This window comes from Orcinus orca, chromosome 1 (assembly GCF_937001465.1).
Source record: "Orcinus orca chromosome 1, mOrcOrc1.1, whole genome shotgun sequence".
Classification (NCBI taxonomy): Eukaryota; Metazoa; Chordata; class Mammalia; order Artiodactyla; family Delphinidae; genus Orcinus; species Orcinus orca.
The window spans coordinates 33,929,894-33,947,393 of record NC_064559.1 but is presented as its reverse complement, the minus strand read 5'-3'; the positions used below and the strand labels follow the sequence as shown (position 1 = coordinate 33,947,393).

General features: G+C 38.6%; 2 protein-coding genes across 4 annotated transcripts in view; both read right to left on the bottom strand.

The window, feature by feature from the left end:
- The window catches only part of ZC3H11A (zinc finger CCCH-type containing 11A), a 28,913-nt gene extending 24,210 nt beyond the window's left edge, over positions 1 to 4,703 (bottom strand). For both annotated transcript variants that reach the window (XM_004282478.3, XM_033410561.2), the window contains exons 1-2: positions 4,562 to 4,703; positions 3,357 to 3,476 (exon numbers count right to left, since the gene is read on the bottom strand). In XM_004282478.3, the coding sequence (XP_004282526.1) occupies positions 3,357 to 3,476; positions 4,562 to 4,615 (174 nt within the window). In that variant the 5' untranslated portion in view covers positions 4,616 to 4,703. The remainder of the gene's footprint in view (positions 1 to 3,356; positions 3,477 to 4,561) is intronic.
- On the bottom strand, positions 4,683 to 15,717 carry ZBED6 (zinc finger BED-type containing 6). Of its 2 annotated transcripts, XM_049696594.1 has the most exons (3): positions 10,662 to 15,717; positions 9,263 to 9,325; positions 4,683 to 4,760 (listed from the first exon to the last, which is right to left on the bottom strand). In XM_049696594.1, exon 1 carries the CDS (start codon positions 14,791 to 14,793, stop codon positions 11,851 to 11,853), a length of 2,943 nt encoding a protein of 980 aa, XP_049552551.1. In that variant the 5' UTR covers positions 14,794 to 15,717; the 3' UTR covers positions 4,683 to 4,760; positions 9,263 to 9,325; positions 10,662 to 11,850. The 2 variants fall into 2 exon arrangements, with proteins under 2 accessions (XP_049552551.1, XP_004282527.1); XM_004282479.4 differs by lacking the exons at positions 4,683 to 4,760; positions 9,263 to 9,325 and adding an exon at positions 9,579 to 9,702.
- Between the last annotated feature and the right edge of the window lie 1,783 nt (positions 15,718 to 17,500).

The window sequence follows — 17,500 nt, the reverse complement described above, 5'->3', positions numbered from 1 at the left end:
CGATGCATCTAGAAAGGGGGGTATACAGTAAACCGACTCCTTACCATTCCCATCTCCACTCTCCTATAGCCATTGTTGTTAGGTTTCTCCTTTATACTTCCAGAGATATTTAAAATGCATATACGAGTGAAAAACAAATATAAATTCTTTTCCTTATCTTTTTTTTAACACAAATGGTAGTATATTACACACTTTATTCTGTCCTTTGCTTTTTCAGTGACACTATATCCTGATCTTTTCATATAAATAAATAAGTAGTATCCCTTTAAAATTTTTTGGTAACAGCTGCCCAGCACTCCACTGTATGAATGTAATAAAATTTATTTTAAATGAAGGTTCGGTTGCTTCATACACTTTACATATTACAAATTATGTTACAATGAGTAATTCTGCATAGATCTCATTTTGCACATGAGTACAGATGAGACAAAGGTACAAGAAGTTAGTAGTTTTGAAAGATGCAGCCAAACAAGCCTCTGTGCAAAAAAGTTAACAGAGTAGCCTAGCCCTAAGCCTGCAGTCCTCAGATAGCCTGCTTGTAAGGCTGGTCCTTTCCCGGCATGTGGGAAATTGGCTCTTATAATGCTCCTGGTCAGTTAACTGATCACTGTGCCTGGACTGTTCATGCAAACAATATGGCTTATGCTGAACACCTGACATCCTTCTAGGAGACTAGAGTTTTGGTATGTGTTAGGTAGAGGGTGCCTATGTGACCAGCCCCAATAAAAAAATTTGGATGCTGATCTAATGGGCTTCCTTGGGCAAAAACACCCCACACATGTTGCTGCATTTTCACCACTGGGGGAAATGTATGTTCTTTGTGACCCCTTATGGGAGGGAAAGATAATAAAAGAAACCCACACATGGAGTCCTCCAGTCTCTGTGTTTTTTTCTTTTATGATCAGTGTAACCTTACTATATCACTGTAATAAATCTTAGCCATGAATAAACCATATGCCAAGTCCCACGAGTTTTTTAGAAAATCTCCAAACGCAGATGTTCTTAGAGACTGATACACCTTTCCTAGGAGTTGTGCCAGTTTACACTCTGCTCGCAATGTTACAACATGATCTTTTGAAAGTTCCAGAGTATTTCTTTTTCTGAATGTATTTAGTGAATTCCCTATTTGGAAGACAGCATAGAATGTAGCTGAGAGACCATAAATCTGAAACCAGAATGGAGTAGTTATATAACCACAGTCATACAAATTGCATATTTAGTCTCTTTCTTCTTTCCCCACCCCCTCTCAAACAATTCAGTCCAAAGTCATTAGGTGAAGCTGAGAGAGGTAGGCATTCATGTTGGGAGAGGGAAGGGCAAGTGCCCCAGAGCAAGGTGTTGGAGGTTGACTGAGATGAGGAAGGTATCCATGTGACAAGGTGGAACCAGCTCATAGGGTGTCAGGGTTAGTAAGGCATTTGTGTAGGAGGATGGCCTGGCACAAGGTTGGCGCCTGAGAAGGGTAAGCAAGGCTTTTATGCAGAAGGGATCCTAATGTAGGGTGAGGAGGGTATACTCATGGAGTGTCAGCCTAGAATGGGCATCAAAGATCAAGTGAGGTGAGGAAGGCAGGCTCTTCTGAGTGGGTCCTGGTACAGTCAGAGAATGAGCAGGGTGAGGAAAGCAAGCATCTCACATGGGAGGGCTGCCCAACACAGAGTATCAAAGCCCAAGGATGTGAAAAAGGCATCCATGAGGTCCGGAGCAGGGTGAGGAAGGAGTCCTCACAGTGGAGCAAGGTGGGAGGCCTGCCCTGGTACAGGATGTCAGAATAGAAACAAGGTGAGAAAGATGTCCTGTGCAGGAGCAACCTCATGTGACATCAGAGCCTGAGAGGAAGAAACAGGCTGTAATACACTGTCTAGTTTACGTAACTAGGGGACTGATCAAGTAAGATTAAGAACAATGGAAATCAAGTTTTGGAGAAAAGAGTTACAAGTATGAATAAGGAGAAGCCTACACAAAACACTGTAGTGTTGGTAAATTGGAAGCATCTATGTGAACTCATGATTTTCAATACATAAAATAATAAACAATGATATAAATGTATGTATACACATTTATACATTCCTCTGTTCTGTCCACTGCATGCCTGGAAGCAGTGACACTCCAGAAGCAGTTACACTAGAAGGAACCAAGGCTCCTTGCAGAAATGGCTGATTCCACAACTGGAGGAGGAAAAGTACCAGATGAACCTGGATAATCTTGTCAGGCCACAAAGTGAAGACGTGTTCAAAGAATGATGGAAACATCAAAAAGACACAAAAACCAGCTTTAAGGTCTCTTACTGGCCCAAACTGAGTCAACCTGAGGATAACAAATTATAGTAGTGACATAAAACACATTGAATAAAATAGGAAACCATGAGTTCACACATAAAAAGCTAGAAAAAAAACCTTGAGAACTTGATGAGGAACGGGATAATTACAAGGTCTCCAAGTTTCTCTCCAAAAAATACTTACTAAATACAAAAAGGAAAACTTTATAGTGAAGCAATCTGGTGGATACCACCTTAATGAAGTGATCAAAGTTAACAACACCAGTAATGGGATAATTAATATTGTATGCCACCCAATGATAAGCAATGAGAAGAATAATAAGAGGTGACTCTGTGATATTCCTGCCAAATATACATGACCTGAATTTAGTAACGAGAAAATATCAGATAAACCCAAATTGAGGAACACTCTACAGAATAACTGTCCTCAAACTACCAAAAATGTCAGGGCCAATGAAAGGCAAGAAAAAACTAACTGTTCTAGACAGAAGGAGACTGAAGAGTTATGGCAACTATATGCAACACTTGATTCTGGACTCACTCCTACTGCAATAAAGGACATCACTAGTACAATGGCAAAACTTGAATGGGATCTGAGGATTCAATGAAAATAATACATATATGTTAATTTTCTAATTTTGATGGTTGTATCACAGTTATGGAAGACAGTATCTTTCTTGTTTGTAGGAAACAGTCATGAAAGTATTTGGAAGTGATAGGAAATGTCAGTAATTTACCCCTAAATGGCTTAGAAGAAAGTTTTATAATACTGTACTTGCAAGTTTTCTCTAAGTTCAGATTGCTTTAAAATAAACATAGAAATATAAATACCCCCCAAATATACATATATAATTTTTACACTTTGGACAGATTACCAAACTACCTTTAAGAAATATGATACCAATTCATACCATATAACATCTAGATATTAAGTGAACATTTTAATGAGAGAAATTTTAGTAGGTCATTAAAAAAATTTAACTCACATGTTATATGAAATGTTGTTTTTTACCCCCATATTTTTTATTGGCCCATTAGGACACAAGACTACTTACTATAATACAAACTGAAAACTTACATCAATCTCCATGTGCCGAAACCTGCACACCTGTCGAAAACAGCGCCCTTCCTGCCATAATGTGCAAACAGTTTCATTCCCTAATGCAGCTTCACAGTGACGGAATGGACAGCTGTCACCCTGTAAACAAGAGAATAATACAGAAAAGAACTGTGGTACCAAACTAGATCCCAGGCAAAATGTCCACTGTACATTTCTTGGTATCTAGACAAACACAAAGCAGTAAGGAGAGACAGGTAAAGTAGAAAACAACTGGGATGAGATGACACGAACAATGTGAGGTCAACAAATTTTTAATTTCCTAAAACCTATTTCTTGACAGCATCCTACATCTGATCTGACAACATGAATGACACAAGCTGAGAGACGGGGCTGAAAAAGACAAATGGGAGTATTAGGTACTGTTTAAAAATATATTTTACTGTTAATCTTCAAAACCATTTCATACATCCTGACTTGTGTAACTAGTTTTTAATGGAAAATCAGAAAGTTAATAGATTAGAATTTAAGTATAATTCCATACTTCACTATGTATTTCATACAACGTTAATATCTGAAACAAAATGCTACTGTTGTGCAACTTGCTATATAAAATCAAAGCTTTGCTCAAAACTGACAATTTTAAACATAGCACCAATATGATTTAAGAAAAATTTTTGAAAAAAAATACACATGCATAGAATTAGTCATAAAAGAACAACAGAAAACTGCAGACAGATCTAAATGGAGCTATAGAAGAATCAAGCTGAAAAACAGGAAGCTCTGACAAAGAAAAAGCAATAAAGCTGCAAAAGCTTATTTAGAAAATGGCTTTAGTATTCAGCAGGAAATCTTAAGCAAGAAGTCAAATTCAACCCACCCATTCATTTAACACAAAGTAAATAAAAGCAAAGTTGGCCAGCCACAGTTAAAGTGTTCCTAATTCCGAAAGCACCCTGAACAGATTAATTACAGCTAGAAGAACACTGAATGATGATTAAATGCTATGAACCTTTTTATTTTTGGAGAATATGGAGAACATAAAATGAAGAGAAAAAAATGATGAAGAATGAATTCCCTTAGGAATGCTACCCTTTACTAAAAACTGACAGCAGATAATAAATAGCTGAGCAAAACACAGAGACGACTTGGTATATTGGGAAAATCTTATCCAATTTTATTAGGGAAATCATAGAAAGAAATGATTTAGAGATGCCAATTCTTACTTTAGTACATGTAGAATAGAAAAAAAAATAGCAGTCTTCTCCTTGATTAGGCATGCTGAGTAGATCCTCAGATGAGAAGTGGCTTCTTGAAAACAAGCCACTGCTTCCTCAAGGCGAGGACCAGCTCCAAGTCCTCTTGATATGGGTTTAATCTTCCAAAAGACAACTCAATCACAGGAATTGTCTTTTAAACGTAATCCTAAAATGAGAAGTCAATGAACGAAAGTATTTCAGGTAAATTCTTCCAACTTTCTCCTCCAAATCACCTTGACCAATGAGATCACATTGTTAAAACCAAATTTTAATTGTATTAGTATGTCTATATTGCCTATAACAGAGCCTTATGAAAACTGATTCACATTTTATTCTGATGTGAAAGTTGTACATTCTCATCTACAATGTAAAAGTTTTGTTAAGAATAGCCATGCTTCTTTCTTTTGCACTCTCTATGGTGCTTCAGCATAACCTAGGTAAGCACTGCACGCTCAATAAATGATCTGCAGTTTAGATTATTAATGGGACTTGGATTATTTTACACAAGATAATTTGCTAAATCTACATTTCTGACAAACCAGATTTTTTTTCATCTAACAGAAGTTCCAATATTTTCACAAGCATTTTTGTTATTTCAAAAGTATATAATTATAAGTATGTGGGAAAAACTGTCTCACTAGAAAAATTGGTGAAACAATTACTCCTGAAAAATCTGTAGAGCTAATAGCTAATATAATTAAGATGGACAAAGAGCTGCACACCAATTGCAAACAAGGAGCAAAAGAAGTTCTCAGGGCTTGACCCATAAAATAGTGCTTACGCAAAATGACCAATATTCCCTCTCGCCTCAGTCCCTGCCATACCCTGGCCCCCTGCACTAAAGGGTTCAAGAAAGAAAGCTTCTAGAGAAGTAAAAATACATGACAAGAGCACAAGCCAGAATTTGGAAGGGGTTTCTACAAACTCCTACATCAGAAGATCAGGTTTCAGAAACACTGACCTAGGGACTTCCCTGGTGGTCCAGCGGTTAAGACTCTGTGCTTCCCCTGCACAGGGCGTGCAGTCGATAGGGGAAGTTCTGCATGCTGAGAGGTGCGGCCAGAAACAACAACAACAACAGAAACACTGAGCTACAATTTGAAATCAGCTGAATCAAATTCCTTCATATTTCCTACTAACAATTCCTAATCCAAGAACAGCAGGCCATGACAAAAACCAGCCTTTAAGTCAGCAACCAAGGTTAGAAGAGTTATGTTACTAAACATACCTTCAAAATGTACATACCCTATGACTTCCAATTCCATTTCTAGAATTTATCCTGAGATTAAAATTCAACAAATATGCAAAATAATAGTGCATAAGAAAGTTCATCACCATCTTCTTCTAACAATGGAAAACCACTGAGAAACCTAAATGTTCAAAAACCGATGCATCTGTAAGCCAAGGAATGACACGGATTGCCAGCAAACACCAGAAGCTAGAAGAAGCAAGGAAGGATCATTTCCCTACAGGTTTCAGAGAGAGCATGACCCTGCCAACACCTTTTCAGACTTCTGGACTCCATAACTGTGAGATAATAAATTCCTGTTGCTTTAAGACACCCAGTTTGTGGTACTTTGTAATGGAAGTCCTAGGAAACTAACACAGATTACAAATACAGTCAACTAAACTTTGACAAAGGAGCAAGGCAATGTCAATGGAGAAAGGATAGTCTTTTCAATAAACACTCCTGGAAGAAGTGGACAAAAGATTGAAACAGACACCTCACCAAAGAAAACATACAGATGACAAACAAGCATATGAAAAGATACTCAACATCACAGGGAATTGCAAATTCCTTTTAGAAGAGCTAAAATCCAAAAACATACCACCAAATGCTGGTGAAGATGAGTAGCAGGAAGAAGTCTAGAAGAACACAGACCAAAATGTTAGCAGTAGTTACGGCTATGGTAGTAGAATTACAGGTGGCTACTGATTATTTTGTTTCATGCTGAGAATAACATTAAGTTTTCTAATATAATGCAACACAGACATAAAAAATTTAAGTTTGCCCTAACTGACCTGACCATCACTGATCCACGAAGGACTGGACCTTTAATAGCACCTCACCAATCCACTACCAGGATTCCTCTGACCGCAAACACAGGGAATGCATTCCGCCTTGTAGGGTACACCAAAAGGTAACTTTAAAAATTGGGGGGGAGGGGGACGTCCCTGGTGGTCCAGTGGTTAAGACTCCACGCTCCCAATGCAGGGGGCCCAAGTCCGATCCCTGGTCAGGGAACTAGATCCCACATGCTGCAACTAAGACCCAGTGTGGCCAAATAAATAAATAAATATTTAAAAACTGGCAGGAGAGGGGCTTCCCTGGTGGCGCAGTGGTTGAGAATCTGCCTGCCGATGCAGGGGACACGGGTTCGTGCCCTGGTCTGGGAAGATCCCACATGCTGCAGAGCAACTAAGCCTGTGAGCTACAACTACTGAGCCTGCACACTAAAGCCCGTGAGTCACAACTACTGAAGCCTGCTCACCTAGAGCCTATGCTCCGCAGCAAGAGAAGCCACCGCAATGAGAAGCCCGCACACAGCAACAAAGACCCAATGTAGCCAGAAATAAATAAAATAATTTTTTTAAAGAAAATAACATGATCAAAGAGGGTTTATTCCAGGACAAAAAATGGTTTAATACTGAGAAATTCATTACATTAATAGAATAAAGGGGGGCTAAAAACAGAAACTCTATGGTATCTTAAGATTTCAAAAACAGAAAAACGGTGTAAAATAAAGATTGAAAATTATAATTTTTTAAAGTTAAAATGGCTTAACAAAAAAGAAAGCTACAACACAACATCTACTCCCAGTAAAAACTCTTTGTAAATTACAAGGAACCTCCTTAGCATGAATGTACTAATTCATCAGAAACTATCAACACATGAGACATGGTAAAACACTAGAGGTAAAGCACTCAAGACAAAAAAAAAAAAAAAAAAAAAGGCAAAAAAGAAGTCTCGCCGTCTGCACCATCATTCAACACTGTTCCAGAGTCCAGTATATGCAATAAGGAAAAAAAAGTATAAAGATTAGAAAGGATGAGGCAAAAAATTTAGTATCTGCACATTATATGCTTGCAAACTATAAAATCTAACAATCAACTAAAGAAATTTAAAATAAGATATTTAAAAGATCAATAAATTTCCTGTGCCAGCAACAATCATTCAGATAATAACATTGAATGCAATTCAATTCAAAATCTCAGTGATACTTTATTTTTACTGGAACTTGACAGACTGCAAAACAACCTAGAGTAACTGAGAAAAATAAAGAAAATCTTAAAAAGAATGAGAGGCCTTGCGCTTCCTGATATTATCATAGATGTGAAAGATAACATTTAAATGTAATATTGGCAAATAAATGAGTACAAGATTAACAGAATCCAAGCAATTTCTGGAAAAGGTGGCATTTGAAATTAACCAAAAAATTAGCTACCCATTTGAAAAAAACAATCACTACTTCATACAAAAAGGTTCCAAGGGAATAAAAGCAAGCATGGCAAAGAGGCTTTAGCTCACTAAAAGCACTATATAAGATTCTAAATTTGTAACTATGCTGAACAAAAGAACAAGCAATATTTGACAATGCTTAATGGGAGGAAGAGAGGCAATGTCATATAATTACAATCCTTAGACTACTTTTTTTTGGGGGGGGTTCGCGGGCCCCCCACTGTTGTGCCCTCTCCCGTTGCGGAGCACAGGCTCTGGACGCGCAGGCTCAGTGGCCATGGCTCATGGGCGTAGCCGCTCCGCGGCATGTGGGATCTTCGAGGACCGGGGCACGAACCCGTGTCCCCTGCATCGGCAGGCGGACTCTCAAACACTGCGCCACCAGGGAAGCCCAGATTACATTTTTAATATAAAATATATAACCACCCAAGTACTGGAAAAAAAAAATGCATGCTATTTTTTTATAAGCTCAGGATGAAAAACACCTGTCCTTAACATGACACCAAAGTTACAAACCTTAATAAAACTGATGGATTTCACTACATAAAATGAAAAACATTCATATAGCAAAAGGTTTACCAGCAACATGGCCAAAGATTAATATCTTCACTAAAAGGGATGTGTTAAGAACTTTTAAAAATCAAAAAGACTTCATTAATTCAGTAGATTGGTATAATTTCTTTAGGAATTTTAACAATTCTACAAATTCGCATCTAAGAAGTGGTTCAAAGAAATAGTTCACATATATGTGTGTACAGAGCTGTTTTTGGATGCAGGGCTTTTTTGTTTTTAATGGCAAAAACCCAAATGTCTACCAATCAGGGATACATATATTATGGCACATCCATCCATATAAAGGAACACTATGTAGTCATTAGAAAAAGGTGAGGCAGAGCTATGTGTATGGACACTGAACTATGCCACGATAAACTATTAACAGTGCTTTTCTCTGAGGAGGTGGAATTACAGGAAGAGTCCACCTTGTTTATATTGTTTTTACCTTTTTTATAATGTGCATATATTATCAAAAAAAGAGGGGGTAGGGATATTTCCCTCAAAAAAACTAAAAACTCATGAACAATTACAAGAAAAAAATATGTTGACAATATTTTTTTGATTTTCTTACTGATTCAGGAAAATTATGCCTTAAATTACAAAAATGTTCACTCCTTTAATCAGGGAAAAAAAGAACACATTTCCACACTTACATTATTAGCTGGTTGCTCTCAGCAGCAATGTCTGTGTCTTCACTGAGTTCCAATCTATTACGCCTGTAGGTCGAACCAACACTCAATCCATGAATTAATAATAATGAGGCAGAAAGAATTTTCCTCCTCACATTGCCAAGGAAACCTCTCAGCCACAATTCAAACACAGGGCGTGTTTTTAAAACATCTCCCAACTACTGAGAGATTTAAGTCCATTCAAACAACCTTTGTCAAACTGGAGACAGCTAGGGTTAGTTATCTCCTCAACAAAAAAACAAAAAAGAGTTCATATAAAGATGAACTTGAGATTCAAAGAATTATTAAAAAAAAAAAAAATCCATCTTCCATAGCCGAACAATTAATTTAAAAAGAAAAAAGAAAAAGAAAAAGAACACCAAAATTCAATAAGATCCAATTTCTGGTCTTCAAGATTTCTTCACCTATTAAGAAAAAAACAGAAACCTTCCCCCATCTTTATTATCTGTATAATAAAAACATACTTGTATGTAAAAATATAAAGTGTTTTATGTATAATATACATATACATATATACTAACTGGCTTATACACACACACACACACACACATACACAAATGTGTAGAAATAAAACATTTGGGTAAGTTTTCCCTTTTAAAATACACTACAAAAGCGTTTAAATTTGGGTTCATTATAAAAATAGTGAACTTCCTCTTCTACCAAAGTATCATGAAGTATATTAATATGTTACACTAAATTTTGCCCAGCCCACAAAATAAAGATGAAGGGAAATCCTTACACATATATCGATGTGTACAATGTGGATGTATATATATCATCACATCATCTTTTATCACCTTCAGGGAGTGTTTAACCAAAAAAGATAGAAATGTATAGTTATAGAGTAACTACAGAGCGGTGCAGCAAGCTGTAGAAGGCAGAGCAGCATTATAGTCATCCTGAACTGGCACTGTCAAAATTACAGAAAGCTTCTATCTAATAAGGGAAGATGTTTTCCTTCTGTTATAGCAACACCAGTGTCACCGGCATGACATTCAATGGTGGCCCTGCAAAGGCTTGCTTATGCAGCCTAGTTCCAAATTCTTTACTAGTGATGGCTTCAACTAAAGACTTTATAATTATCCATTTACTCCAGTTAGTAAAAGGGTAAACTTTTGGAGTTGAAATTTCATTTCACAATGGTACATTTACCATTTAAGAATTTCAAAAAAACGAAAAACAAAAACAAAAAACAATTTTGATACATAGAAATGAGTTCTAAATTTTGAACCAGCCCAGTAACAAAGCAATTTTGATTCTCACGTAATAAATACTACATAATTTCTAGGCTAAATCTTGCCAAATACTACCCAAGACAAAACTAAAATCAAAACTTAAAAAAAAGTGGACACCTTTTACTCACACTTAATACTAGTCAATTTTCCAGGAAATTTTTGGGCAGGGAATATCCCCAAATCTAAAATGAAAAAAAGGAAAAATTGGGATCTTACATTAGTTATTCAGTCTGAAACTTTTAATAGACTTTTACTAAAAGTCATCATTTATGGCCTCCCACTCAATCACAAAAACATACTTCCAGAGTGGAAAGGGACAAGATCAATTGAGATCAATTCTCTCATTTTACCAGTGAGGCAATGATTCCTAACACATGAAAATATTGACTGCTTATTTTTAAATAAGAATTAAGGCCAAAATAATCTCATAGTTAAGAATACAGTATTATGGATCATTCAGTATAATTTTTAAATGACATTTAAGATCACTTAAATTGAGAGAAACATTCTGTGGGAAAGGGATACTGGTTTGTCACAGTATACTCATGGGGCTTTCATTCCAATTTCCATTCAATCTTTTTCAATTCTGTAAACTTTCTGTCATTTACCCATAAATAATATAAAAGTAGCTAATCTTTGTTTTTACAATAAAAGTTAAAAAGGGCAATTCAAAGACTAAAAGTAATTGTTTTCTAATGTTTCCTCTCTATATAGACCCAATCTTAAATATAAATGGCAACTCTATCACACTCAGTAAGTTGAAATTATAACGCTGACCAGTATGAGGAGGCAATTAGGAATTCCTAAATATAAAACAATTTTGTGAACTTTGTTTTTGCCAAGCTGTAAGTATGAATCAGGGTTTTTAAAGAAATAGAAAAATGGTGGTGATGGGGAGAGATACCAGTTTAGTATGCTTTTTCTCTATTTCATTGGTTTCAGAGCAATCAAACCTCCCAGGTTGAGAGAAATTTTTACTTAAAACCAATTACTAGTTCAATCTACCAGCCAGAAATAGCCTAAGGCTTTTCAATGCTGCACTATATTTTTTTAATTAAAAAAGTCTTTTTTTCTCTCAATTGGTATAAACAAAATTTCAAGTGACAGCTACACTGAGTTACTACTATGAAATCTTTAATCTTCACTTTGTCAACATTATATTACCCCTGAGGAATTTTCAGCCCTTTCTGTGTTTTCAGGTTTCCCCAGATTGTGCATAAAGAATGATTAGTATAACTGTATACAACAATTATAGCAATTAGGACACAGTAACATAGCAATAAGTTGCCCATTTTAAATGGAGAAAGGAAAAAGAAATTAAGATAATATTTCTTTTTCATTGCTTTGAATAACTTCATTCTCAGGATCCCAGCTCAGAACCAATGAAGAATAATCATAGTTAACATTTTTCAAGTTCATTTTCAGAAACATCAGCTGTTCTATATTGTCAAAGTCCAGGCTCATGATCTGCTTTGGATGAAAGTGGCTATTTGCAGTAAAGATACATTCAGACTGCCAACTACACATGGGGCAGCTCAGATACTGAATGGCAACTTGGGTCAAAGCTGGCCATACGCTCACCTTCTTCTGCCAGTAAATCAAAGGGTCATCACCTCCTGAGGTCTCTGAATACTTCTCTTTGAAGTATTCATCCACTACTGCCATAGCAGAAGGAAACATGAAGCTTTTGCCTCCAATGGCAACATTATCTGCAGCTGAACTATCAACAGACCCTGAACTGGAGGTGCCTTCTCTTATAGATGAGGTAAATGAATCAGCTCCTACTATGGCTGAGGAACCAGAAGCTTCTGAAGTTGCAATATGGCAGACCTCTGATGAAGATTCCATATAGTTACAAACTTCTTCTGCAAGGATCTGCTTGTAAGTTTCCAAATGTGCACCTTGAGGGAAAAAGTCTTCCAAACTGTTTTTAAAGCAAGGATCTAACAAAGCAGCCAAGATACAGGGCTTGGATTTGAGCATGGCACTTAATAGGGTATCAGTTTCAAGTTTCAGAGATAAACTGTCTACCAGATTGAGGGCCTGAGTAATACCTCTAACTTGAAAATCTTCTCTGAGTTTCTGCAGGGAAAGGAGTAGATGATGGATTAGGGGTAGCACCTGATTCAATCCTGTGGTCTTCACACTCACTTTCTGGGTGGCCTCCTCAAATGGTTTAAGAATATCACAAACATACGTCATTAGAGTCCACTGAAGGGAGGTGAGCACAACTCCACTGGCTCTACCAAGACTATGGTGAACTGAGTAACAATGCTCCAAGAGCCATTTTAACATATAAAAGGTAGAAATCCAATGGCCAGCTTCATCCTGCTTCAAATTTTTCCATGGAAGTTGGTGATCATTTTGGAATTCTTGTAGTATCTGACGGGCCTTGACTGAATGACTAAAATGATGACAGGTTTTCCTAGCAGCCACTAACATGTTCTCAATGCTTTTGTGCTCACAGAAAAAGTCTTGAATGACTGTATTTAAACAATGCAGAAAGCATGGCACATGGGTAAAACCACCATCTTTGATTGCATGTACTACATTAGAAGAATTGTCAGAAACGATGAAGCTAGGGATGAGGAAATTAGGAGAAAGCCACAGACCAATCTGGTCACTTAATTCTTGTAAAATGTTGGTTATCAAACAGTCTTTGGCCAAACCTGTTACACAGAGAACTGCCCACTTTCTAAAATTGGGGATCCTGCCATTACTGGAAGAAGGTGTAGTTTGCAAAGAGACCCAGTGTACAGTCACAATGAAATAGTCAGTGGATGGGTCATGGGTCCATATGTCCACAGTCAGGTGGATCTTTTGGCTTTGAACATTCTCCAAAGTTAAGAAAATTTTTTCTCTGACCCAATCATATAATTGAGGCACAGCCTTAGTGAAAAAGTAAGTTTCAGATGGTAACCTATAGTCAGGGGCCACAATCTGCATGAACCTCTGAAAGGCTGGAGTTGAGAAATAGTTGTAAGGATGCATATCTTCCACAATCATTTGAATAATTGCTTGACTTATTTGACTTGAGGTTGAATTTTCACAATATGTTGTTTCTTGTTCCTGTGCATGCATTAGAGTGTCTTGCTCTGCAACAGGAATAGGACTCTCAGATCTTCTATTTTCAACCTCTAATACAGGAGGTTCATCTGAATCAGAGTCACTAAGGTCCTCAGCTGTTACATCCTGGCTGCCTGAAGACTTCTCTCCAGGCAAAGTATCACTCAAGAGATCATTTCTCTCAGTCTCAGCTTCATCTAATCCATTTCCAACTGCACCACTGTCTTTGTTGGCAACTGCCCAATGGATGGGATGTGTGGCCTGCAGGTGTCGTTGAAGTGTCGAAGTTCCTAAGTGAGAACCCGGCCTACCCCGGCTCACACTTCTTTTACATATATTACAGACAGCTCTTGAGATGTGCTGAGGATCAGTATAGAAAAAATTCCAAACTGCAGATGTCTTGGCTCTTGTTCCAGGAATTAAGGCATGCTTGACAATGTTACTTTTGATGAGAAATCTCCCTCTTTCTGCCTTCAGGGCATCAGATACTGATTTATCACGTTTCTTTCCCATTCCATTATTATCCAATGCATCAGTAGGGATATATTCGAAGCTTCCACTGCTTCCCGCGGAAGAGGGAGATAAAGGTACATCCAAAGTAAAATCCTCCTCCCCACTAGTAACTCCAAATTTGTTTGCCCTGGTCCAGTGAGGTGAATGCCTTGCCTGCAGATGTCGCTGAAGAGTAGATGTCCCGAGATGGCTACCTGGTTTACCCCTGCTAACACTTTTTTCACAGAGGTTACAAATAGCCCGCCAGGTGTACTGGGGGTCAACATGAAAGAAGTGCCACACGATGGAGGTCTTGGCTCTAGTACTAGGTAAATAGATCTGTTTTTCTATATTGCTCTCAAAAAGACTTTCTTCATCCTGCTCAGGGGCATTGGAAGCCAACAAAGCAGGGGCATCTGCAACTGGCCTCCCAGATACCAAATCCTTACTAAACTTTTTCGCAAGGATCAGTTTCTTTCGTCGCCTTTTCCCCTTAATTCGCAAACCCTTCTTTCTTTTCTTTTTCGCGGGCAATTTTGCCTCTTTATCCAGTCCTTCTGCCACCATCTTTCCCTCTACCACATCTTCATCTGTATTAGACGTAATAGGAACACATCCCAGAATCCCAGCACCACTAAAAGTGCTACATCTTCTGCCAGGAGAGAGTGAGGAAACTGGTACACTTAAGGTACATACACTCATTCTTTTTATGTCTCTGAAATTCGTACCAGAATCTATTGGTGGGTTTACTCCTCAAACAGATATACAGCTGTTCCTCTCTACTTGCATTACCTTTTCTCCAATTTCTATGAGGAGTCAAATTCCCATTGGACCAATGACTTCCAAACCAGGTTATTTTTGGAGGAAAAATGACAGCAATGGAGAACATTCCCAAACGCTTTCACAGAGGGCTTTAAGATCCCTTCCAACTTTCTGAGTTCTGAATTCAAACAGTCCAATTTACTCATGTTACAGGAAAAAGAACTGAGGCCTACTTTCCCAGAGTAATAGAGTTGATCAGTAGCAGCTAGAAACCAGGTCTTCCAAATCCCAGGTTCATGTTCTTTCTGCTTCAAGAACTATACCTGCTTGAAATGTCTTCAGTTTTTAAAATATGTATTTTGTATGCTGCCTCATGATAGCAACATCAATTTCCCTTAATTCTGAAGTTAATTATTCTCAGTAAATTTCATTTAAACAAAAACATAGTGCATCATTCAACATTCATCGTTTAGGACTGTGATTTGGCAATAAAACCCAAAATGTCAATTCTGGAAAGCTAAATCAGACTCCACATACTGGTCATTAACAGCAAATTCTAGTTGAGGCCTTTCAACTCTAATTAAAAGTAACACAATTTTTTTAAAATGTGGGTACCTAAAAAAAATGCTTTGGGAGTAAAATTTTTAAATTTTACTCAGAAGCTGAATTTTCAATTTACTGTTCGTATGGAGAGTTAATCCATGCTTGGTTTTCAAACATTTTTAGTCTGGAGAAGCATTACAGCCTGTAAATGAGTAACTCCTAGGTTGGACTCTATATGAGCAGCAAAAACTGAAATATTAGCTTTAAACCACTTCCATGCCTTCTCGGTTGATCCCTCCCCTTCCCCCAATACCTACATACATTTACCCTAAAAAGCATCGCTATCACTAGTTCAGCCTCCTTCTCAAGGTCCAGAACCAAGGCCTGGAAGATGTCAACAATATGGGCCTTCCCCATAGGAATCCGCACCGATTATGGGAGTTTAGGGGGTGTTCTTCATTACGTTTTCATCAGTCCTACAAGGAGAACGGAAGTGTCCCTGTTGCTCTTGACTCCGATGCTGAGGGCTGGGAGTGGGAAGTGTAATTAAGGTAGGGAAGGGGTGTAGGATACCGGAATAAGGTCGGTGGCTTTCTGTGTGTGGAGTTTGAGAAAATCTCCCAAGTAGTGGGACCCTGGAGAGGAATGAGAGTAGGTAAAATCAGCTCCTGGCACTCAATTTGACTTAGGCAGCGGGGGTCCGCTCAACTACGGAAACTGTTGCCCCCAAAGAAAGCAATCTAGTGTCAGTTCTCCTCTGGGGGTAGGGAAACAAGTCGGCTTCCTGGGGCTGCTCCGGGCTCCTACAGTTTCACCAACACCGGATGTGGGGGAGGGGAAGAAGGTTCGTTGGGAAAAGGAGCAGGCGCCGTGGGGGTGGGGTGGGGTGAAGTGGGGTGGGGGTGGGGTGGATGGGAGCGGGAGCCTGGGGCTCCCAGCCCGCCCCGGCGACGGCAGCGGCCGGGAGGTGGGGGAGGGGGTCGTTACCGCGGGGCCGAAGGACCCGCTCTGACTTCCCGGGCTAGGCCGCGACCCAGGGGCGAGGGGAGGCCGTGGCCACTCCCCTCGCCCTCTCCCCCACCTCCCCGGCCCCAAGCCACCCGGGAAGCAAAAAACGGGTCTAGTTACCAGAGAACAGAAACTTTACCGAACCGTCGACACTATCCCCGACTCCCGTTTGCTGCCACGTCTTTCTTCTTTCTTAGCCGCTGCCGCCCGCCGTCCTCTCAGCAGCAACACCAGCAGAAACCCAACACTGCCAGAGTCAAAGATGGCGCCCAGCTACAGGCTCAGCTCTAAGACCCGGCCACTAAAAGTGCCAGCACGACGCAAAGCGCAAAGGTTCTGGGAGATGTAGTTTCCTCTATGAGGCGCGGCTTAAGATGGCTTCCCCGGGTAAGAGAGGGTCACGTGAGAGGACAGGCGATAAACTGGTGGCGTCCCTTCCTTTCTAAAGCACGCGTTTTAGAAAGTTACGGGTGTTTTGAAACCGTCTTTGATTTAAAAAATTTTTTTAAATCAAATTCACGTAATAAGCGAGGAAATCGCGAGAATTGTCTCTACCAGACAGTGGGCGCTCAGTTTATTCTCACCAGAGTGTTTGCTTAATGAATAAATCGTCCAAATCCTGTGTTAATTTGATTTAGAAATAAACTACTTTTTTCTTGCAATGTTGAAGGATTTGTGCATTTATTTTTATTTGAAGAAGTGAAATGGGTTTGAGGGAAGTTTCTTTTATTTCTTAAAACAAATTTTCGTTTTGGAAAAACAATTCATGCTCATTAAGAAGTTGACAAGGATTGAGACGTGAAAAGGAAAAAGATCACTTGCCTACCCACTTCATTATTGATATTAGCCTGTATTTTCCCACTTGAATGTCTTTCCTTTTTTCCCCCGATTATAAAGTAATGCATGAGTTTTTTTTAAAGGTAATAATAGAGAAATGTAAACGTAGAAAGTTTAAATCTGCGTTAACCTCATTCCTGAGAAATCATCTCTCATTAATTTAACATGTATTCTTGCTAACTTTTTTGTATGCAAATATACTTAAATATATTGCACTGATACAGCAGGAGCCCAAGATACCCCCTGGGTTATAGGCTCA

What these genes read in the sequence shown, in the direction of transcription:
- ZBED6 (XM_049696594.1), bottom strand. Translation starts at nt 14,793, where the DNA reads ATGAGTGTATGTACCTTAAGTGTACCAGTTTCCTCACTCTCTCCTGGC.